Source organism: Betta splendens, chromosome 4 (genome assembly GCF_900634795.4).
Source record: "Betta splendens chromosome 4, fBetSpl5.4, whole genome shotgun sequence".
Lineage (NCBI taxonomy): Eukaryota > Metazoa > Chordata > Actinopteri > Anabantiformes > Osphronemidae > Betta > Betta splendens.
In genome coordinates, this window is record NC_040884.2 from 28,406,779 (window position 1) to 28,430,945 (window position 24,167).

The window sequence follows — 24,167 nt, forward strand, 5'->3', positions numbered from 1 at the left end:
CCCGTAGCAAGGTAACGTTGTCATGGAAACGAACGCTATTAATGTTACTTCAGTAGCAAGTTTGTTAAGACGTTAAGCTAATATGATAAAGGTATGTCTTTGAAGAGAAAGCAATAAAGAGTAAGTAAAGTGACGTTAGAATAGGTTTATCTTTCTAACACATGGCACGACGTGAAGAGTTTCGGAGAAATCGCGCCTTTCGTGCTAACCAGCGGTAGATGGCACCGCTGCGCCGTTTCGCTACACTTGTTACCCCTGTTGTCCGAGGATGGAGCTAGGCTAGCTTAGCTCATTTAAACTCTCGTGAGTGTGTCAGTGTGCCGCTCTCGGTTTGCGTCATCGAGTGGGATAACGCGTAAGATTTTAAGTGCTGCGCGAGGTTTCTTTATTTCACGGCACCACTCGCACAACCGTTGGCGAGAAATACCTGAAAAGCGGCTCGTTCAACAAGAGAAACGCTTTGAAAAGATGACAAGGAAAGCTGGGAAATAGCTGCGTGCCTCCCCGAGGAAGCGTTCGTGTTCACCGGGTTTATCCAGAAGTTAATTTCCCAGGTGAGGTCACACGCTTTAGTTGCAGTTTTTGTACTTATGACAACGCTACATATTGTTTAACGTGTTGTTGTTAACTTTAACGCGTTGTTGTCGCTTGTTTCAGACAAAGACTCATTTGTTTTGTACACAGCTGATCTATTAGCCTGCTTGTACTTTTTTGTCGGTACAGGCGAAGATGGTTCCATTGTGCTGCCCGACATTAGCGTTAAGTGTGTTTATTCCCTGACACGTAAGAGCCTTATGTTCAAGTCAGCACGCCTTAAACAACAGGTGTTTACGTAGGGTTCGTAAATTAGCGGTTGTTTTCCCTGTAAACACGGCAAAACGACTCATGTGGTAACGCTTGTTAAAAACACGTCAGTAAACGTTCACACATTCTTTTTGTTTACTGAAGCGTAACTCCTTCAAATTAAGAGCACACCGATAGTGGTCTAAAATCAGAATCCTAAAAATAACACTGATGACGATTCTTGCCAAAACGATGGAACTCTGACTGTTTTAAATGCCAATATTCATCATTTGCAGACGGGTTTTAAAATAATTTGTCGTCTTTCATATATATTTTTGATATTTGTAAATCTGTAGTCTGTTTTAATATTCAACTGGTATATGTATATTATCAAATGAATAATTAGAAAATGTAGAATTAAGAATAAATCTCTCATATGTTTGCAAAAATTGGAAAACTAACTGTAAATGTAAAATTTCATGCATGAAACACCGTAATCTACAATACAGTGCTTGCCTTTTTGATAAATGAATAATCTGAATGATCACAAATATTGCTAAAATATTCACAGAAATTACGGGCATTTATGAACAGTAGCTTTTACCCATTTTAATATATTCTAATTTTATGCCTGTTCTGCTGAAAATCATCTAATGCTGCTTTTTTGGTTCCGTTTCTAAACAGCACCATGAATCCTGAGGGATACACAAGTGATCCACAGTATTCAGAAGTGGAGAACCATTGGCATGTCATGCAGAAACTAGGAGAGCTGGACCAGAGAAGCAGAGAGGGAGAGGGATGGAAGCTGGTAGACGCATATCTGTCAGGAGGTGCACCATGGGGATTTACACTCAGCGGTGGGATGGAATACCAGGAACCTCTGCTCATAACCAAGGTGAATAATGTAGTAAATGAAATGTCGACTTTGTGTGCAAGTTTGCAGATTGTTATGTTACGAATTTAGATAAGTAGCTACTGTGGACAGTATTTATAAATTTATCATCTCAAGCTCAGGCCAAAGCCAATAATAATACAATAAGTGTAGCTGGAAATCAATATTTTATTTTTTTACATTCAATAGAAAATGCATAGTAACTTGGAATATTTGTATTTCATGTCTTACTAAACAAAAGCGCACATCACTTCCTCAGTATCACCTTTGTGAAATCACACAGTTACCTCACTTCTCTGGCGACTGTAATGATTTACTACAGAAGACCTTGATAGTTAATTTGAAATACCAGCACCTGTTGGTTGGTAGCTGTGCCCCCGCTTGACTTTTGTTGCCCTTTTCTGTGTTGACCCAAAAGAGGTTCAAAGTCCACTTCAGATATGCAAAACTCAGGATCTCAGGCACAGTGTGGGCTTACAGTCGAGACCACCTTCACCTCATTACCACTGGTTTTACAAGCATGTGATTGAAATAGCTAGAATTCTGATCATTTTAAAGCTTTAAGCTCTATTAATTGCTGACTTGTGCGTGGGGTGAACCATTTTCTAGCTGGACTGACCTTCTCTGGTTTGAAATTGTCAGCATGCAGTCGTTAATGTTTTCTCACTGCTCACCACATTCTTAATCCAAGCATCAAGGTAAGTGGACCTATTTGCATCTGATGGTGAGATGTTAATTCTGCTGAACCTCTGGCGAAGTCTATTACTCTGAACCTTTACCCTGTTGCTGAAGTGCCGTTTTTTTTCTAACGTACAGTAATTCTTTAACTTGTTTATATAGCAGATGTAACATGTCTTTTCAGCTGCCTGAAATGTCCTAGAGTTTTGTTTGCTGTCATTAGAGCTACAGTGTGTGTTCTTGCGTATCATCTGGACCTGTGCATTCTCACATTTCTGTGCTGGTTTAAATTCAGTTCAGAGGGTAGCTCGTGGTACCAGGAACAAGGAAGGAATGTTGGGCTTTGTTTGAGTTTTTTTCGCTAAATGTAGTGAATTATATGTGACAGCCTGAAGCTTGTGGAATGAATGATGGGGGAAAATGAAGTGAGAATTTGTTATTTGCATTGGAATGACTCTCAAATTGTAGTTAGACTAGGTATATATGAAAGTAAGCCATTCCTTTACTGTATATATCTAGAGTCCACTGGCTTTTTCACGTTGTAATTATAATTTGAATTGGCACAAGCCTGTTGTACTACCTGATTCATTTTGATATTTAAGGTATCTGGTCAGATTTGGTGATGATGGCTTTATGTAAATATATTGTAGCTTATTGATTTACCTGTATGTGCACTATGTCCTATTTTCTGTTAAAATAACAGGACTACAGTGATGCAGGAGCTAAAATGTATTCATTACACACGCTGCATTTCAGGCGTCATTCTAAATGTTTTGCATTTAGCCATTTAAAAATCTGTATCTATTGTTGTAGACAAGTCCGGTTACTTCATGTAGGGAGGTGTCTCTAATGATGTAAGTCATTTTTGAAAACTGTGGACAGCAAACAGGCAAAAATGCTTGTATGAACTTGACGGTTATTTATTTCACAGGTTGATGTTTCAGAAGCTCCTGCTTCTGTTTGTCTCTGACATGATAAACAAAGTCTCATTTCTTGCTGTTCATCTCTGAGGAGTTAGCAAGTTTCCAACCATGGTATCAGCCACAGTTTTTTTTTTTTTTTAACAACTTGGTTGGTGTTTTTATCATTTCTATGCTTGGACGTATGGTTCCAGTACGTGAACAGAAAGAGAACATGACAGGATTATTTTCCCTTCTATACACAACAATCTCTATTACAGCAGGTTCGTGTTAATGATATTTTTCACTTTCCCGCTTTCTCCACTATTGATAACATGAAGTTAAACGTGTTCCTCAGTCTGATATTAGAGTATTGGTAAGAAATATTCTGGATTTAATTAAAATTCTTAACATTCCGCTCATAGCTCAGGTTATGCTCAAGGTCTTCTGGAGTTAAAGTCCTTAGCCTCAATAAACCTAAATAATCCTGTTTTACACAACACAGCTGGGCATGTACCCCCATACATATGGTTCTTCTGCCAGGGTCAAGCTTTATATGGAAGAAAATAGTTTTGGCTCTCCAAGAACCAGCATCACATACACTGCAAAAATGTCTTTGTGCGTACGTGCTGTGATAAATCACCTGGAGGTAAACAGGTTTTTCCAATTATTGAATCATTTGTGTAAAAGCATTGTGGGTTTACTTAGGTGGACTGGGATTGCTCAACCTCTGTAGAGATGGTTTGGGCAGAGAAAGAGTCCAAGAGGAGAAAAACATCAGGATTCAAATAGTTTTCTTTTTGTAGTACATGTATATTTACTGTTGAAACTGAAACAAGGAAGTTTAAACTCATTGTGGCTCATACCTACATAGTGAGTTATTCTCAGTTTATACTACTGTATATATTGGTAAATTAGGTACAGCAGCAACACGGCTGGTGTATTCAGTAAACATTTGTGCAATCCTACTTCACAAATGTGACCCTGCACCAAATGGCACACAGTCGATGTTGAGTATCTAAATAAAAGAAGCTTAGTCACACAGTAAATAAAGATAGTTTTGAGGTGATTGTGACAATCACAGTCCTATTCACACACTGTCATATTTATGTCAGCACATGACTGAGCAAAATTGAACAAACCAATCATTTTGGCCTCATTACAGTCATAGGGAATGATGCTCTGACACTATTATTGTCACCAGCAGTCATGAGCTGTGCAGGCTGCCACAGTCCTTCAATGCTATAACCTAAGGAAATGATGTATTGGAAGAAGTGTGTGAAGCACATTCACAGGCCTAAAACCTATATTTACAGCAACTGTAATTAAACTAGGTACTAGGAACTGTGCAATGGTACAGTGAGTGTATTTGATTGACTGCTGCTGGCCTGTCAGACTGCATGGATGTGGTCATTGGTATCAATAGTGAAGTCATACATGTGGTGTGAGTGCAGTGTCCTGTCAGCACACTGCACAGGACGGCTGTCAGCAGAAAAGACACATTCCTTGGCCTCATCAACGCCACATCCTTCCTTTTTAGAACCCACAGAGGCTCATGGGTCTATTTTTGAGGATACTCTGGCATCCAGGATGGCTGCAGTTAGATTGATTGTAGCCTGGCGGAAGATGGTAAACAAAGGCCATCACATGGCTGCTGCTGATTAGGTTGTCTTTGTGGACAAAAAGAAACAGCTTGATGTTTTTGAAAATATTTCACTTTTATGGATTTTGCTGCCAGAGTTTGTTGTTATATTTATATGAATTTCTTGTTTTTTTTTTTATATGGACCCATGCTTTCTATCAGGTTGTTTTAGATAAAAATCATTAACTAGAACAGTATGTAGCCCCAGGCTTGTTTACTGATGGCAGTTACTGATCTTAAAGATGTCACCTGTTCAACATGTACTGTATGCACAGTTTGTAGAAACTGTATCATCTGTACATCTTATCTCGTTCTTCTCTGTTCTCATCAGCTCCTGTTGTGTTCCTGAGTCTTTGGTGCTGGACATCACAGTACCCGTGTGCTGTGTGCTACTTACTCTACATGTTTTCATTTTTAATGATATCATAGTTCTTTAGTCTGATCTTTTAACACTTTACTTTCAGTAAAGTAGTTAGAAGTAGTAAGTTCTACAACTTTAATCTTATTATACACAACCGCCTTTGTCAGTGAGATGACTTTTTCCAGTTGTCTAAATACACTGGTGTGACTGGGCTATTTAATGTCCATTTAACTGCATTGTTAATTTGTCCATTTGGTTGCTTTAAGAACACACTGCCATATAAGGACAATGTCAGGAATCTGGCAAGCCTTCATAAAAATCTTGATTCAGTCCTGCTGCCTTGCTTTGTTATTATGGAAAAATGAATGATATCTGGGCTCTGTTTTATGTTCTGGGGATGATGGCCATATAAGACGTAATGGGCTGTAAATCTACACATACCTTTGTAGTTGAGTCATGTAGCCCCCTCACACAGGTCGAGTGGAGAACTGGTAATCAGAGGCAGAACAAGGCTTTTGTGTGCTAATGTGCCAACTGCTAAACAAACAAGATTTGACTGCTTTCCTTTCCCCACTGAGCTGTGTGCATCTCTAGAATCAAGTAGCTCTCTCTCCCTCTTTGATTCACTGCCTTTATTTTTTCAGTCGTCTTTACATCCTCTCCAGAGATCTAGCACATGAACACTAGCAGCAGCTAACGTCAGTGCACTGAACATAGTGTTATTCCAGGTGTCTGACCTCAGACAAACACAATCAAGTTTATTTTTTACTTTATACAATAACAAAGAGCGGGACAGATGCTTTTTATTTTTTTTTATAATGATTGATCCTTGCTTACCTGCTGTTCACTTTGGTAAATACTTCTTCAGTCACAGTGAAACATCAAGAACAAAACATCACACTAGTTTGTTTTGTCATCTTCATTAAACAAATTGAACTTTTGGCTTGTGTTTTTAGCCTAAACATGGCAAAGCAACAATATCTTAATATATTGCCTAGCTCTGTTTGTTTGTTTGTTTGTTTGTTTGATTGATTGATTGATTGATTGATTTTAGGAAACTATTTACATATATTTAATGACTGTTGAAGTGATCAGTCAGTAGCCTACTAAAAAATGTAGGTTGTTCAATAAAAGATTTCTCGTTAAGGTTGCATAAGGGGAATTTTCAACACCATAACCCTTAAAACCTACAGTAAATATTAGAGTTTTGCTTATCACAGGTTTCAGAGTACTTAGGAGCAGTAAGTAGCTCCAAGGTTAGGTCACATGAGGTACTTAATCTCTTACACAACACAGTGGAAGCCTCTTAAGCAGAAGAAGACTTCCGACACCCACTTATGAACTGAATATGCTCTGTTTTCCTGCAGCCCATCTAGTAATAAAGAAAATTACTTTCCAACTGCCACTGTGCAGTATGTCATCTTTCACATGTCCCTGATGTTTGTGGACTTGGCCTGAGTTGCACATAACAACCACCAGCTGTGAAATTAATAGTTAGAACCTGTCAAAAGCCCAAGAATGATTGAGTCAATCTGGGGTTTTGTGTAAATCCACGGAACTGTGTGCAAAATACAAATTAGAGAGGTAACAGAAGCAGCTTTTTTTCAGTCAGCCAACATTTGTCATAATGAATCTTACTTGTAGCTTGTTATCTCGTGAATTTAGTTTTCTACGTTTTATACCTAATCTACACCTAAAGACCAGTCTGTTGTTGTTGTTGTTGTTGTTGTTGTTTTTATTATTATGAGCATGTGGAAAAGATTTCAAAAGAAAATGTGAAATATGACCAGATAATGCCAGACTGTCTTGTTCTATGTCATTGTCTAACTAGTACGTTAACAGACGTGGGTTCATGAATCTGTTTTTAGCACCAGTGTGTTAGATTTTCAGCTTCTCCTCTCTGTGTCGTTCATGTTCCAGGTTGAAGACGGCAGCAGGGCAGCAGCTGTGAGTCTCCAGGTAGGAGATGAGCTTGTTAGCATCAACGACATTCCACTGACAGGCTACAGACAAGAGGCCATCTGCCTAGTGAAAGGCTCCTACAAGACCCTCAGTCTAGTGGTTAAAAGGTAGGTAACTAATCCGTCCCCTCCCTTACTTTCTTGTCATCTGCTTCCGTCACTCGCGCACCACACCTGCGGCCTAACAGCTCACCGTGGTGGCAACGAACCGTGGAAACAGAGTACCTTAACCTTTGGGACTGTTTTCACAGTGCGTCGGCAGTCTGCTCTGTGCTCTGAGGGATTTCTAAGATGTCATTGTTGAGTGCTTGGTAGCTGGAAGGTCCTGTTTTGCTGGATTTTACCGTATAGCAGTCAGCAACAGTTTTTGGCTTGACTATTTATTTCCGACAATCAAGTTGAAAAAGGAAGTGAGGCTGTGGATTTCGTCATATACTGTGTTAGATCTATGCAGGTAGATGTGGGTGGGACCGGCAAGGGGAAGTTATGCAAATGAAATGCTGGCAGAGGTGTGTTGTTTTTTTTTTTTTTTGTTTGTTTTCAGTTCAGTTCCTCAGCTTGTTGTCATGCCTTCTGTGATAAGGGTTGTTAAGGTTCTAGCAATTAGTTTACTCTGCTACAGTAGCTAGACTTGTGCCACACATCTCCCTCATGAACAATGAGCCCACAATAAATAATTACAAGCTCTTTGTTGTGATAAGCCACATTGTATAATTGATTGTTTCTGCCGTATTACTTAGTTTTCGTGTGTGTGTGTGTGTGTGTGTGTGTGTGTGTGTGTGTGTGTGTGTGTGTGTGTGTGTGTGTGTGTGTGTGTGTGTGTGTGTGTGTGTGTGTGTGGCCTCAACACTGGCCTCATTTTCTTTCTTTTAGCTGTCTCCTTTTCTTACTGTATTGTATCATATCAATGTAATCCCTGAACAAATCCCAGTGTACAAGGAAGTCCACTCACCAGTTATCGCACCACAGAGACACAACTGTGAGTCATACTCATTGTGTTTTATTCACAGGAGACACTAGCTGATTATAGGAGGCAAGGATCCATTACTGTCCGAAACAATTTCTAATATTTCTAGTTTCCAATAAAATAATTTCTAAAACAATTAGTTTTAGAAATGAAACTTTCTGTCAAATCTCATCAAAATACACAGCACAGTTACATTTACAAATATTTAAAGGTAATTGTTTTAATACTTACAGTAGGGCTTTAAGGGGCTTGTACCTAATAAAATTTAAATGTGAGATCCAGATGTTTTATAGACTGAATTCTTTCCTTCATCTAAGTTTAAATTGTATTGACATATAGAATTGTGAAATGAAGCTGCAGGAAGGAGCATGCAAACTGAAAACCAGCTGATTGGTGTGGATTGAAACAAAGGTTCCTCTTGCTGTGAGCAGCCGTGTTCACCATCACACTATCGTGGCATCTGTTATTTTCCACATGCTTTGCATATACCAAGCAGTGTCAGTGTCTGACCAATAAACATGGAGGCACACAATTTTTTTATGCTACGATATGTTACCCGTTAAAATCGCGCAGTTATAAATATTTATTCAAAGTTGTATTTGTTACCTTCAGTCCCTTAAATATCTGTATCCATGAACAGCGTTCCAGCTGTAAAGAAAAACCCGCTAGTATGCATCACTGTATAATGTCTGGGTTTAGATATATTAACATAGAAGCAGCACTAGTATCACTACATATAATCCTGTATTTTGGCTATTCACTAGTGAGATACTGTAAAGAAGTTATTAGCGGGTAGAATAAACTACAATATATAAAGCAGCAAAGCACTATTATATTATTCCTAAATGAAAGAAAATCTTTCCTTAAAACCATAAATCCTATTGTTCATATTTAATTCTACTGAAATGTCTTGTCCCATGGAGCCCCGGGTTCTTTCTGCTTGTCTCTGTAGAAGAATTTGCTTTGTTCCGACTCAAATAGAATCTCCAGTCAGTGATTTTCCAAGGCCACAATAACAAGTCTGTGTCTAAATTAGAATATAGCAGGGTGATAGTGGTTCATTACAGAACCTCAAAGCTCCAGCTCCAGTGAGAATTCTTCCTCTTTTCATCCCGCTGCAGTTGGCATGCTGAATAGAAGCCTGTTGTCGGGCTTAGGAAATGTTTTACAATGTAGCATTCCACATCACGGCATGGCCCCATGCGGAGCATTGATGTTTGTCCACAGCTTAACTCGTTCCTCGCTAGGCAGGTGTCAACCGTGGAACCCGGTTCTTCTTTTAACTTCACTGATAGTGTTGGATGGTTGAATGGGGCTCAGGAAGCTGTCAGAACCTGCTCCTGTCAACGGGTGTGGTTTCTTTACACACAGCAGGAGGGAGGAGCTTGATTAAGTAAGGCATCATAGTTTGCATGCAGTGACTAGGTGAGATTATGTCATTTGGGAGAGGGGAAGAGGAGAGGCCTGCCACACGACGGAACAGAAAGGTGTGGTTGTCTGTGGGAAAGCATCTTGTTGTTTTTGCCTCAGCAAAACGACTGAACACGCTGTACTTCAGAAACAAATAGGTAAATAAGGAATTGTTCTGCATATCAAAAACAATTCCAGAAATGTACCTCAGCATGGCACGCGCCAAATTAGTTTAAAAACTGCCAACGCAAACCTTTGCCTGCAGTCAAAGATTATAATTAATACACATCATGTCACTGGATCTGCTTGCTTTTCCACTTTCCACGCTGTTGAGAGAGGGAGTTGTATGGTAATTTGTCAAAAAGTTACAATGTGCCTAAACTGTACATGCGCCCTTGCCTTCAAATGATACAAAGTAACAACAATACAGACAGTAATTTGCTGTCCCATGAGAAATGGCAGAGCATCCAGGGCAGCTAACCGTAGACTGGATCACTCAGTCTCACAACCTGAAGCTTGAGTTGGTCTTGTGGCATTTGGTTTCCCCCTTCTGGCATTGTTACAGAAGTACCGCAGTGCAGCAGTTGCTTCAGTATTTAACACTGAAGGAGACATAATCTAGACAAGTCACAGATGATTATCATACTACAATGAAAAAATCTAATTTCAGAGATTTACGTTTCATCCTATGTTATCTACACCAATAATAGTGGTTTGTTCAGTTACCAATTTGAGTTGGGAAGGAATTGATTTGACTTGAAAAAGGGCCTTTTGACTTTCAATTCATAATTTTTACAATTATAATAGATGTTATTAATCACATGAGGTGGTTTTAGTATTTGTTTCTGGCGAACTTGTATCGTGACATGGAATCATTGGAAATGTTTTTAGGTAGGTTTGCCCTCAGGGAACAATTAGAGCATGTCATGGCTGACGTTGATATATACTGGTAATATCGTCTCACACCTCAAAACAGTTGACAGATTAGTGTGTTTGATGGACTGGCTTTGCCTGTACTCTTGGCGCCTGATTTGTTGCAACATGATAACAATAATGGATGGATAGAGAGATATAATACTAGAGATGATTTATAGGCGGGATGTGTGCGGGTTCGTATGGGGATGTGGAGACCCTCACCCTCAAACAAGAGTTTTGCAGGTGTTTCTGGGCTGGGGGTCAGTGCAGGCAGCCAGTGGCTTGACAGCTGGTATGCCACTCAGTTCAGGAATGTGCTGGTCATTACAAGCTGCTTACGGTTCACCTCCCTCACCCGAAACAAGACTGGTTCGATTGTAGGATCTGTTGAAGAAGCCCTTTGTCAGACCCTCTGAAACAAAATGAAATCCATCAGCTCACCTACAAAATGCAGGTTGACTGCTTACAACCTCAGCACATATCTGATCAGTAATATTGTACTGTACATGAGGCTGCACTTCATTTACCTGCTTCTGGGAGGGTCTCTTTCTAGAAGCTCTCTCTAGAAGCTATATATATATATATATATATATATATATATATATATATATATATATATATATATATATATATATATATATATAATGGCAAATTGAATATATGATAATTATAGCTTGTTCAAGTATGTATGATGTGTTATTTTTTCTATATTTAGATTTAGTGTGCAACCATGAATCTTATTTCCTGTTCTAGACCTGCAGGTCTGCTAGATCATATTAATTAGAAATTTCATGTTTGTCACTAGAAATAGAACTAGACTATAGTTGTATTTTATATGTTCTTCCCCGAAAAAGCCTAAACAATTAGATCTGCTAATTAGGTGCAAAGCGTTTGATTGAGCTTACAGCTAGTGCTTTGTTAAACAACACCTACTACGTCATAAGGGTTTCAGTCTGACCACAGAGCACGAGAGCAATGATGTATTAATATTTATTATAACTTAAATTCATGAACTGACTTGTTACAAATATGCTTAATTAAACAGACTAAAATAAGGAGTGAAGTAATAAGGGTAAACTGCATACAAAGTAGTATTTGGCGTGTGCAGCTGATATTCCTCTTGAGGCTCTTAAAAGGTCTTCAGAAAAATGGGTGCCCTTAACCCTGCAGATCAACCTGTTACTATAGCAATGGCAGAAATGCATGTCTGGATCACAACAGGGCAGATGGGAAGAGAGGAGTCCGGCATTTCATCCCATCATTTGCATATTAGCTCCTTAGAGCCAATGAGACGCGGCAATACTCCAAAGGGACTGGCTGCGACAATAGCCCTCCTACTCCTTCATGCACTCGTCCACCCCCTCTCAGGGGCAAAACCCCGTAATCCTGAAGGAAATCGCCCCTCCGTTCAAACAAATTCTGCTTGGAGAACTTAGTTAGTACGGCCAACTTGTGTTGAGCGTTATGTTTGTGAGTTGTCAATCTTTGCGTGTTTTGCTTGTAGGGGATCATTGTTGGAGTTGTGCAATGATGCTCAGCGCCCTTCATGTCTCTTGATTTTAGCTTGTCTTTGAAGTTTCCGTGGAATGTAGTTAGTGCCCAGTTCACCGTTACAACTGGTGTCACTTCCAATCTGAGCTGCAATCTAGTATTTGTCCTTGTTTTGGATTTGAGTCATTTCATCTAGAGGTTTGGTGAGTCCAAATTTACTTTGTTCTTTATTCACTTGTTGAACAAAAGCAAAGCCTTTTGACTCGCTTGAAGCACACAGGCTGCTTACGTTTTTAGTGAAGCAGTGAGAAACTCCGCACCTACATATTTTTAGGGGGGTTCTAATTTGACTAATCGTTTGGTATGAGGTCACCCTTTCATTTAGGTTAAGCCACGATCAGCTTTAGAATGTTTTCCTTTTCAAAACTAAATGGAAATTAATCTTTGAAGTGTCCACTATGAACATTTTCTTAGTTTTATGTTTCATTCACTATTAGTCTAACTTCTTGGAACATCAGGGTTCTCTATACGAACAGTTATATTTGAATTTGGACTGGTTGGTACTGGATGAAGTGCGATGTGGCTCTACACTGATCAGTCAGAAAACAGTCTCTCCCCCTGCCCCCATTCCAGCCAACTGATTCACTTTCCTAGCATATCTGTGCTGGTCCAGCTGTAGCCCTGACGATAGGCCTAATAAATCCAGCTTCATTTGCATACCAATAGCAAGCGCCATGTGTGGCTAGCTCCTAGTGTCCCAGAAACACGGACTGTGAGGATGACAAGGAAGACTTAGCTCCATGTTGGCTTGTCTTTGTCTTCTAAATAGGCCTTAACTCTAATCCACAATTATTTTGTGGAATTGTCCCACTTTATTGAGCTTAACCAAATCTCTGTCTCAGTCTAAAAACATCCAGCCTATGAAATAATGGTGAATCTAATATCCCATGTCAGAAAGCTGTTGTTTGGATTCTGTCATCAGATCGCTGAAGGCCTTCAGACAAGGTGCCTGGGGGAGCAGGACCTTTTGACCTTGTGGCTTTGTAGGGCTGGTCTTGAGTGCAGTGAGAATGAAAGGAAGTAAAGCTTTGTCTAAAATTCCTGACTATTGTAACTGTTCACGGTCCACTTTCAGTAGCCAGCTAATAACATCTTAGTAAAAAGCTAAACAAACATTACTAGGCTTCAACACACACACACGCGTATACTCATCTATATTTAACCATCTAGTGTGTATCAGTAATTGCACAATGACTCCTCGATTTCGCCCTTATTGTGAAATGTCCTTGTACCTGTCAAATGACGTGAGTTGTATTGAGGACAGAGAGCCTGAGAGGCAGACGACAGCTTGGTTTGAGGGGTGAGGTGGCTGATCTGATGGTGTAAGAGATCCTCGGTTCTCTTAAGCCCTCTACCCCATGCTGGGGCTGTGTTCCCCTGGGACCATATGGCACAAGGTCTGAGCAGCGGCACCTCATCTGTGCTACGTGTTATTTTGTTGACAGAACATGGTGAAATCTATTTCATTTTAATATGAGCTGTAGTGTTTTTCTTACAACTCTTTAATTCCATGTAAACTACAACTGTGACAACACACCCATACACTGGTTTGATCAAGAGAGGGGGCTCTAACTCCATGGATAACACTGTAGATTGTACAGTAGTTGGCCCTGTACTGTATGTGGAGCATTCTGTTGTGCATTCTTGTGAACTTTTGACCAAAATGCTGACTATATCTTTCAAACATCAGCTCAAACCGTGTAAGCGCTACCGTCCGTAGAGTTGGTCCTGTCTTCTGTTATGAACTGTGCGTTGGGTCAGTTGTCTACCAGCGCTTAGTGTGTGTGTGTTCCTCCCCCCTGCTGCCTAGGAATATGAAAATGGTGGATATTGTAGCTCAGAAAATGCCCTCAGAGAATGACGTGCATGTGGCAAGAAGCTTTCTTACGAAGATTTTGCGAAGTTCAATGAGGTATGGTTCTGTGGCTTCTTATGTGTCAGTAGTTGCTGTTCCTTCCGTCCTTTCTCCTCCCCTCCTTTCCTGTGCCCATGATCACATTAATCATTTATCATTTTCATTCCTTCATTAGCAACTCTCCCTCACGTGAGGTGCGTTAGCTTCCCTGCTTGGCATGCTTTTATGGTTTTCTTAGTTGTTCATGTCAGTATATGATGTTCATCCCATTTGTGCAGCATGCAAATCACTGTCTGCTGATTTTACGTACGCCCTGTCAATAGTCAAGTACATTTATTTATGTTTATTTATGTCATCATATGCTGATGTGTTGTGTGCTCACCTTCTCCTGACATGCAATTCAGAAAGAACTGCTTTAATGGGTAGGATTTTGTATGTATATCTAAAAGTTGTACAAATTTTGTAATGAAGAAAAAAAACTGTTTCTGACCCTAAATGAGGCAGTTACATCAAACACTACCTTAATCAAATGCAGCAAGTACCATTTTGATAGAATTTCAATACTGCCTACACTTTTTATTTATTATTTTCAGTTCCATAGGTTAATATAAGGTAACACATACATTTTCTCACCCAGCGTGATATATATATTTTTTTGTCTTCATTGCAGACGGAACGAACCCATAAGCAGGCCTCACTCCTGGCATTCCACCAAGTTCAACGAAAACCAATCAGAGCCTGCCAAAACACAGTCTCCACCCATGCCAGTCTGGCAGACCAGATATGATCCAAGGTAACCTTTATGCAATTAACAACGTTCTCTGCCAAATTAACTTCTTGTTTTCCAACATAACTGTAAGGAAATGAGCAGCTATGGGGTCACTGAGCTGCATTACACCAACCTTTTACAATCAGGCTTTAGTGAATCTCAAAACTCTTTTTGTTGGAATTGCTGTGTTTGGAACTGTTGATGTATGAGCTGATTACCAGTGCAGCTTCAAACTGATTTCAATCTAAAACTGACTGCTATTAAGCTGTAACAGGTTAGAGCTCGTATAATTTATTCTTTCACTAACAACAGAATTAAATGGTATCAGTTACACGAATTGTGACTTTGATGCTTAACCATAATTCTCCTTTCTCTCCAGCTCATCCTCAACTGATCTATCCACTAGCTGGGACCAGACAAACCTGCGAAGAGTCTCCGACCAGTTCAGCTCCCTGGGCAGCATGGACAGCCTAGAACATGTCTCGCACCCTTACCCCACTGGCCAGTTGTCACCCACTAAATCCAACAACAGCATGGAGCATCTAGCGGGTGGGAAACGAGATTCAGCCTACAGCTCCTTCTCCACCAGCTCTGGCACACCAGACTACACCCTCTCAAAGAGCAACGCTGCCTCCACGGAGAACGTGCTCTATAAAGTCAGCCAGTGGGATGCGGGAGGCAAGAACAGCAATAGCAGGAACCCCATGGAAGGAGTCAAACAGAATGACAGGGGGACATACTTTCAAACACCAGGAGCCAGCACAGGAAGGGAGGGTCCACAGACTGAGGAACCAGCTGTCTCCCGTCATTCCATTTCAAGCCGAACCAACTTTGGGCCTGTTTGGCATGTCCCTGATAAAAACAAAACTGCCTCCCCCTCTCCTCCCCCTCCTCCTCCACCCGCCCGTAGCGATAGCTTTGCTGTGACTAAGGTACATGAAAGGGGGCTGGCTGCTGCTCATCCCGAAGGACCGGATTCACACGTCCCCTACAGGGCTTCCACTGAAAATCGCCGCAGCTACAACCTGCCTCCGAAAAACGAAAGCGACAGATTTCACGCCTCATCTGACAAATCCAAAAACAACCAGTTCACCTCGAACAAGCAGTACTCCCTGTCAAACAGTGATGCTCATCAAGGCCAGCCCTGCCATAAAAGACACCATAGTGACAAAAGCACTTTTATTCCACATCCCTGGACCACATCCGGAACACAGCCACAGAGTGTAGGTGGCTACTATAGCAGCATGCAGGAATTGTCTACCAACGGCTATGCACAACAGTCTGCCCAGAGCCATAAAAGGAACTTAAGCACATCTATGTCTACTATAGCCTCTGACCAGATCGCTGAGAGCTCTGGAAACAACAGATACTACTGTGTCAAAGCTAGCCAGCCCTCACAACCTAACCCACAACCAGAAGAGGAAGACAGGAATAATGTCACCGGTGTGGACCTGGCACAGACTGGAGGTGTGGGGAAGTCTGTTAGCCCACAGACAGTAACCAAAGTAACATATCATCTGCCCCTGCAACACTCCTCACACTGTCAGGACAGCAATGGATATAGCAAGCACCCATTTACTAGTGTACTAGAAACCACTGTTCTTAAACCTAACGCTGATGATGGTGGAGGCCAGAGAGGACAGAACAACCACCATGTAGAAGCTCAGTACTCCGGTTATCCCCCCAGCAGACAGGCTGATCAACGAAGGTCTCTGTCACTGCAGAATAGAGAGTTACTGCCAGATATCAGACGGCATAGCCAGGTGAGCAACAAGATTAGCCCTCAGGCCACCCCCATGCTTCACTCTTTGTCTGTGGACATCGCAGGCCAAGGTGAAAAGGCAGCATTTGTCGAGGAGTCCATTGAAAGCAAGCAGTTAAAGCGCAGCGATCGCTTTGCCACCACGTTGAGGAATGAAATTCAGATGAGAAGAGCCAATCTGCAGAAAAGTAAGAGCGCCGAGGGTGAAACGGATGTCGTCACGACGTTCACCAACTCGTACAAGGACCATGTGAAGGAAGCACAAGCAAGGGTACTAAAGGCCACCTCTTTCAGGAGGAAGGACCTGGAGCCTGTCCTACTGGAGAACCCTACCACCGAATCCCAGCCCAGCTACCCATCGTTAGCAGGGGCCCGTAAAGATGTGCCCCAGTTACCAACCGTCACAGAGTCCGTTGGTAAATCTGCTGGACCGGTGACTCGCATTGGTGGCCGGAAGCGATTTACTGCAGTGGAGAAAGTCAGGTCCTTCTCTGAACCAGACAAAATTCATGAAGTTGGGGTGAAAGAAGAACGTCCTCACAAGGTAAACCCTAATTCCCTGCCAGACCGACAGAAAACAGAAAGTGAGAATCCAAGAGTCCTCAGCCACATTCAAAGCTGTACTGAGATCCGAGCAGGAGACATCACCAGTGCAACAACAGGCACACAGAAAGTAATGGGAAGCAGAGAGGTCAGTGAGGGGGAACAGGGGGGTCCCTACCCAGCACGCCCAGACCAGCAGAGACTGGGCACCTTTGCTGAGTATGAGGCCAAGTGGAACGTACAGAAGAAACCTCCAGAGACGAGAGGTTCGGGGCGCTACGGCTCAGCTGATAATATCCTGGATCCGCGAACAGATGAGAGTAAAACTACCTGTTTTCACGCAAGATCTAAGTCCTCTCCATCAGCTGACATGTACGGGCAGGTGAGCCACAAAGTCTAATGTTCCTAAAATACTTCAGATTACTTTTATTGCAGTATTGAAAAATGAGAGGTCTCGTGGTTGTTTAGTTTTAAAAGTTCAGCTGATACAACTCTACTTGGCTTTTGTGACCGACTGGAGTGAAAGCAACAAAGGAAAAAGCCAAGTTAAATATTAATCCATGTTCATATAGACACACCCTCAGTTTAAGGAAGAGAGAGGGGTGTCAACCAAGTGTTTTGGTTTTTTCACCAAGAAAAACCATCAAACATGGGTTGGTTAGAATCATTCAAACTAAAACTTGGCTCCTGGAATAGCTGGAAGACATAATGAGCGGTGTGTTTGTTTAACTTTATTTACAGAAGATCCCAAGAAAGTCTGAGACAGAACTTTCCCAGCCTGAGAGTAAACCTGCTGGAAACCTCCCCGCTGCCACAGGGTGAGTATCAGCGCTTGCTTTCCTCGCGCTATCAGCGAATGTAGTGCAATGTCTTTGACTGCAGCTTGCAGCTCTCGCTGCAAAACAAGGCAGAGGAGCGGCGAGGTCTTTAATTTGTCGTGGCGCTGCCACGGTACAGCTGCAACAACAGGCGCCCTCTCTCTGGCTGCACTTTGTCCTTCAGTGGAGGTTGCTAGTGTAGGCGAGGCATGTCTGTGACAGCGACGGAGTGCTCCTTCAGCCCTCTTTTGGAGTGCAATGGGGACCCAAGTTCAGGAGGGCAGCCCCAAGGCATGAGGCTGTCATCAATAAGATCTGCTTCTCTGCATAAGTAGATTTTGAGACATATTTATGGCATGGCTGTAAGGGGGCAATTAGATCCTCAAAGCGAAGCAAAGTGTTAACTGTTTTATACTTGCAGTAGCCAAACTGTGTCAGTAATGCTGTTAAAAGGCAGACTCTCACCAAGGTAAACGTGGTACCTGCTAGACAGACTGTGTCACCAGGAGCTTGTTGGCATGTGAAGTGCTTTGATCCCATTTAAATACAGCTGCCTCCTTGGTTTATTTAATGGGCAGGGCATGTGTGTTAATGTGGATGAGTTCATTTGATCCTTTGTTGGTTCCGTAGTAAATAATGAAAACAGTGAAATAATATTGGTTAGAATTAACTGGCTGGAATTGCTGTGTACAGTGTGTCCACTTCTTCCGTGCTCACCTTTCACCACCTGAGTGGCTTCATTCACTCAGTTTAGTCATTCTTGTACAAGACATTTTCTTGGAAATAACAACAACCACAGATCTTTATAATTAGATTGCTTCCAAAAGAACTTGCCCCATGTCTTACCAATCAAAAAGCTTTCAGAGTACACGGAGCAGTTTGAACATCATTGGGGTGAACTGGGCTGGTGTCACCTGAACAGTTGAGTAACTGATTATATTATATTATGGTTGTTGTGAGTGCCACAGTAGTAATATACTGCTACACTCCTGTTTGACGTGACAGGTAATAGAGATTGTGCAATAATCCGTCTGATGAGCTTTTGTTCAAATGTCTGGTTTTTTTTTTTTATTGTCGTGTTTATATTACCAGTACTGTTGAAACACGATCGTCTTACGCTCCATCTACTCACAATCATTCTTAAACTATGCACAGTGACGTCGACTTCGTGACTCAATTGTTTGCAATTGTGTTGGCGTTACCCAAAATCCCACAGGTGAAACTCAATGAAGGGTGTAGAGTTTTCAGTCTGTGGCAACCTCATTGTAGGAGCCGAATCATATGACACTTCGCATCAAGCAGCAGATGTTGTTGTCATTCAGAAGTCTGTGAGATGAGCTAAGTGAGACGAGCTCCACCCAGATAGTGTTATTGATACAGATGTAAAGAGAGGCCAACAGGTGGGTTTTATCTGACAGCCAGCGAGACGACACACTTGCTTTTGCTTGTATTCCATGGAAGTGACGGCAGTAAAAAGACTCTTGGGGTGAGTTGGCACATTATTTTCTGTTGTACAGTTAATGATATATGAATCCAGTCTACATATATTTTATATAATGCTGCCATTTGTGCTTCTTGGATGGACATTCTCTGTCATATGGACACTAATAAACCTGTTATAGCTTTTTAGAGTTGAGTATGTGCTCAGTCGTCCTAAATAATCTTTGAAGTCGCTGGCATCCTGATTCATTTCTGTGTGAGGTGTAGAGGAGGGTGTAGGCTTCAGCAGCACGTGCTCACAGCTACAGGAGCTTGTCACGACTTGTAGGAATTCAAAGTGGGAGGCTTGAGTGTAGTGTCTGTATGTTCACGTTGCCATACTATGTCATGTAGCTGCAGGTTTTGTACAGCTTTATCATTAGAGCTACACTGAATCTACAGGTATATTAGATCCGGCATGGGAATATAATGTGGGTTCATAGTCCTGCACAGAAACAATAGCAGGCGTGTTTGTATGCTTTTAGCGTTTGGTCTAGAGGGCCCAGTACTCCACAGTGTTATATGGTACAGTTAAATGATCTATGTAAGCATCGACACACACAGTGACAAAAGAGTTAAAGCGGTTAAACTGTGACTCAAAAGTCCTGCTTTGCACTGGAGGATTATTTATTCCTCTGTGCTGACTTTGTGGGAAGTGAAATATTCCTGTTTTGGCTGCCAGCACCAGGGAGGAGGCTCGCAGTCGAGAGGGAGACGTGTGTCTTGTCATGTGGCACAGTCCTAATCATGGCGGCAGCAGTGGAGACCAACAAGGCCTCTGCCACAGTGTATTATTTGATTGAGCTGCAGATGATAGTCTGCGCTGCCTCGCTGTGCAATTAAAAGCTTTCCATTGTGTTCCGCAGGTTCTCTGACAGAGGGCAGAGTGACTGTAAAGTGAGAGAAAAGCCTGTGGAGTCTGAGCATTACTCAGTGCCACCCCCTCCGTCCATGACAGGAGCCAACCCCAACTGCAGGCAAAGATTTGTTTCTGCTGCTATGAACAGACACTCATCTGACCTCCAACAGCCTGAAGACCACAGCAACGCGGAGCCACCGTCTGGACTAAGGAGCCACCTCTGCGTCCTGGAGAAGTCACCCCCACACGAGAACCTCAGCAATCCGCGGAGTGAAATCAGCCAGTGCTCTCCCAACACTGACCCTAACTCCGCCTTTGTGCCCACCCACTCGGCAAAGGGAGATTCTGAGCAGGGCAAAGGACTTGTGGACAAAGAACAAGGGGCCGTACATCATCTATCAACACCCAATCCTCAGCCTGACTCCTCTCCCCTGGCCTCCTCCTACGGACCTTCAGCGCTGGCCAGTATGGAGGGGCAGCGTTCACCATCGCCTCAGTTTTCTCCACAGAGACTGAGTGACAAGCCTCCAGTGTCTCTGCAGGATGAAGACACAAACAGGTAAACTATGTCTCATCAGACTGGAGGTTTAACGCTGTTCATCTCAGCAGACGCAGCCTGTAAGTCCTCTATGCATCATGTCTTTATGCTACATGTACAGTACAAAGGAGCTTATTGATAGCCACTGCCAACACGTGAGTGCTATCAGGCCGTAGCAAATTAGAGGGATTGTCTGCGTTCCTGTAAACACCGGTGGTGGTCTGCATTCAGCTGAAGGCAAAGATGTTTAATGTTGTTCAAACATGAAGCGGCCTCGCCGGTTCTTGATTCGGTGATAATCGATTTCATGTGTAGTGAATGTAGGTTTATTACAGCTAGCAGAAACCAAAGTGGAGGGAGGAGTCCACATGTCTCGGATCCTCCAGCACACTGGGCACGGAAAAAAACGTAGCTGCCATTATGCAGGGAAACGTGTGTGTGTATGGCTGGAATCACTGCACTAAGAAGTCTTCTGCTTTCTTGAAGCTTCATGTTTTTAAGGGTGTTCCTCTGTCTTCCTGTTATATTTTAGGACGGAGCATGTGACAGAAAACACAAACGCTGCAGTGAAGAAAGTACCGATCCGGATTGTCCATTTGGAGGGAATCGCAGAGAAGGAGACTTGTCCGTTTTTGCAGCAGAACAACTTTGTTGGTTTTGAGGCTGAGGGTCCTGATGTTAACCGGATTGGTAGACTGGGAGCTACGGGGGAGAGCTCTGTGTTCTGTGCCTTCACACGGCAGAGGGAGCCCGGCAGTGCGACGGACCCCACCCCCCAGAGTGACACATATATGACCACCGGCAGTGACCGTATTAATCCCAACAGCCAGCAGACGCCTCTGACCACAGGACTGAATAACGAAGACCAGAAGAGAGAGGAGTTGGCCAGGGACATCATGGAGAAGGACAAGTCACTGGCTGATATTCTGGATCAGAGCAAGGTCAAGACCACTATGGACCTGATGGAGGGGATCTTCCCTCAGGAGGAGCAGCTGCTGGAAGGAGCTCACCAGCGCAGGAAGGTTCCCTCAAAGCAGGCGGTTTCCCGACCTGCCGAGGAAAGGTCAGCTTCACACTGGACTTTTATTAGGCCTGAGATCGGGCCAGTTTATGTTAAACCAAGCCTTGTTTTTAACATGGGTCTTAAAATCCACAGTGCATTGTGTGAGATGTAGAGTAGTCCTAGTTTGATTTCTACAGCGAATTTTATTTCAGAATAGTCCTGTGTTAAATATGGTTATCGAAATCATTTTTAAAAAGCACCTTAACATTGAGACTCCCTCCCGGTTTTGATTAGTCTTCAATTACTCTGCTTATATACATTTTTTGTGACAAGTCTGTTTTCTTCGTTTGGTCAAAGTACACACATCATTTGTTTTTTGTTTTTTTGGGTTTCAGAGAATCTGAGGACAATATGGCAGCTGCTGTCACCATGGTGACCAGCTCTACATATTACAGCACATCTGCTCCCAAAGCTGAGCTCCTAAATAAGATGAAGGATATGCAAGAAGAGGAGGAAGACTCTGAGGACGAGCTGGACATTGATCTGGCCAACAAAAAGGTACAGCCGAGCCCACTGAGCGTTGATGTTCAAGTTATTTCCCAGTTCAGGAACGTTCTAGCGTCATTTCTTTTCTATATTGGAGAAAAGCTCTTTGAGAACCTTCTGACGCAGTCAACAGTCTCACACTCTGTTCTGTTGTGTTTTTAATGTAGCAAGAGCTGATTGATAGTCTGACCAAGAAGCTGCAAGTGTTGCGAGACGCCAGGGAGAGTCTCCAGGAGGACATCCTGGACAACAACAGCTTGGGAGACGAGGTGGAGGCCAGAGTCCAGCAGGTGTGCAAACCCAACGAGCTGGACAAGTTCAAGATGTTCGTGGGCGACCTTGACAAGGTGGTGAGCCTGCTTCTGTCCCTGTCGGGCCGTCTGGCCAGGGTGGAGAATGCTCTGAACAGCCTGGAGGGAGACGCCACCCCCGAGGAGAGGGTGAGTGAATGTAACCCCAGAATTATAATAGGACGGTCAGTAGGTCTTTGAGATTAATGGTTACTTTAAATTTTGATTGATTCTCTTTTTCAGCGTACGTTAATTGAGAAAAGAAAGCTGCTGATCCGACAGCATGAAGACGCAAAGGAGCTGAAGGAGAACCTGGATCGGAGGGAGCGTGTGGTTTATGACATACTGGCCAACTACCTGCAGGACGAGAGCCTTACAGACTACAAGCACTTTGTCAAGATGAAGTCTGCACTCATCATCGAGCAGCGCAAGCTGGAGGACAAGATCAAACTGGGCGAGGAGCAGCTCAAGTGTCTGATGGACAGTCTGCCAATAGAGCAGAGGCTGATGTTTTGAAGAAGTGCACTGGGTCTGCTTAAAATGGCTCGAACTGATTCACCAAGACAAACGTTGCTCCGCGACACAGTTGAGGCCGGTGTCCAGTAGGGGGAGACAGAGACCAGACACTGCCGCATGAAGCCGCTTGTGTGGAGTATGTTTTAAAGACGTGTCATCATGAACGCGTCACACCTTCACGTCTCCTGACTGACCTGACCTGTGACTCATGGTGATGCTGCCTTTCAGCCATCCACTGTACCTAATGTTTTTCATGCCATTTTTGCTTTGTAATCTGATGATGTTGTTTTTTAGTAATTTATTGTAGCCTTTTCAATCTGCAAGAGGGGACAGTATTTTAACTTCTGGTTTAAGCAGTGATGCTACTTGTTGTATGTTGCATGCTGGAGTACTAGGAGTATTTATCGTATGTTTTATGTTTGAATAATTTCACATTCTAAAACTCTTAGCACATTTAAAAATTGGCCCATTATTTCAGTAAACACACACCTTTGTTAACATTTATATATAAACTAGTGGCCTTTACTAAGATTTTTGTACCGTTGCTCCCACTCATTGAGGGAACATTTTTTTTCTCTTACAATAAATCTTGTAAAGACAGGGCAACTTCAGTGAAGCAGCTCTCTGATGTACTGGTCATTTTAAAGAGCACTTCACATGCAGACTTTTACTTTGAAGTGCCTGGAAGTGGATCATGTCACAGAAGAAGCCGTTCAGTGGTCTTCTGTTTTATTCACAGTGATGATGACATTACTAACACATTTAAACTGACCAGGTTTCTGTATTTAGTTTTATTTTTCACTGTCTTGTTATTCTCCATAGACAAACTCCATTCATAGAACATTTGTCATTCCACTTATGGTTAAATTTAAAACATCATTCAGTTATTTATTCCGCAACCAAAAATGGACCCAAATCGCTCCACAGCATTTTGACCATCGTGACTGTTGGTCTTAAATTATATGAAGCTCAGCTTCAGGATGTTACTTTCGTGCTTTTAAGTCACATCACACACGCTTCATTGACTTAACACTTTATCAGCTGTGCTCCTTTATAAAAAATAAAGAGAGCTGGAGTCACACTGTCTGTTTCACTGGTTTCTCTTTAGAAGTCTTATTTCCAGTGTCATT

At 42.4% G+C, this 24,167-nt stretch overlaps 1 protein-coding gene across 8 annotated transcripts; it reads left to right on the forward strand.

The window, feature by feature from the left end:
• Window positions 1-24,118, forward strand: shroom2a (shroom family member 2a). 8 transcript variants are annotated; one of them, XM_055507876.1, is made up of 13 exons: window positions 1-120; window positions 1,468-1,678; window positions 7,176-7,324; window positions 13,870-13,971; window positions 14,319-14,336; window positions 14,585-14,707; window positions 15,063-17,370; window positions 17,730-17,806; window positions 20,152-20,703; window positions 21,215-21,745; window positions 22,081-22,243; window positions 22,399-22,671; window positions 22,765-24,118. In XM_055507876.1, exons 2-13 carry the CDS (start codon window positions 1,472-1,474, stop codon window positions 23,035-23,037), a joined length of 4,776 nt encoding a protein of 1,591 aa, XP_055363851.1. In that variant the 5' UTR covers window positions 1-120; window positions 1,468-1,471; the 3' UTR covers window positions 23,038-24,118. The 8 variants fall into 8 exon arrangements, with proteins under 8 accessions (XP_055363851.1, XP_055363852.1, XP_055363850.1 ...); XM_055507877.1 differs by lacking the exon at window positions 1-120 and adding an exon at window positions 176-554 and having other exon boundaries at window positions 17,733-17,806; XM_055507875.1 differs by lacking the exon at window positions 1-120 and adding an exon at window positions 177-554.
• Window positions 24,119-24,167: the final 49 nt, after the last annotated feature.

Excerpts from the sequence above, each read along its gene's own strand:
- shroom2a (XM_055507876.1), top strand. The coding sequence starts at position 1,472 with ATGAATCCTGAGGGATACACAAGTGATCCACAGTATTCAGAAGTGGAG. Across the intron at positions 14,708-15,062 it reads CAGACCAGATATGATCCAAG|CTCATCCTCAACTGATCTAT; the intron begins GTAACCTTTATG and ends CTTTCTCTCCAG. Across the intron at positions 21,746-22,080 it reads TCCCGACCTGCCGAGGAAAG|AGAATCTGAGGACAATATGG; the intron begins GTCAGCTTCACA and ends TTTGGGTTTCAG.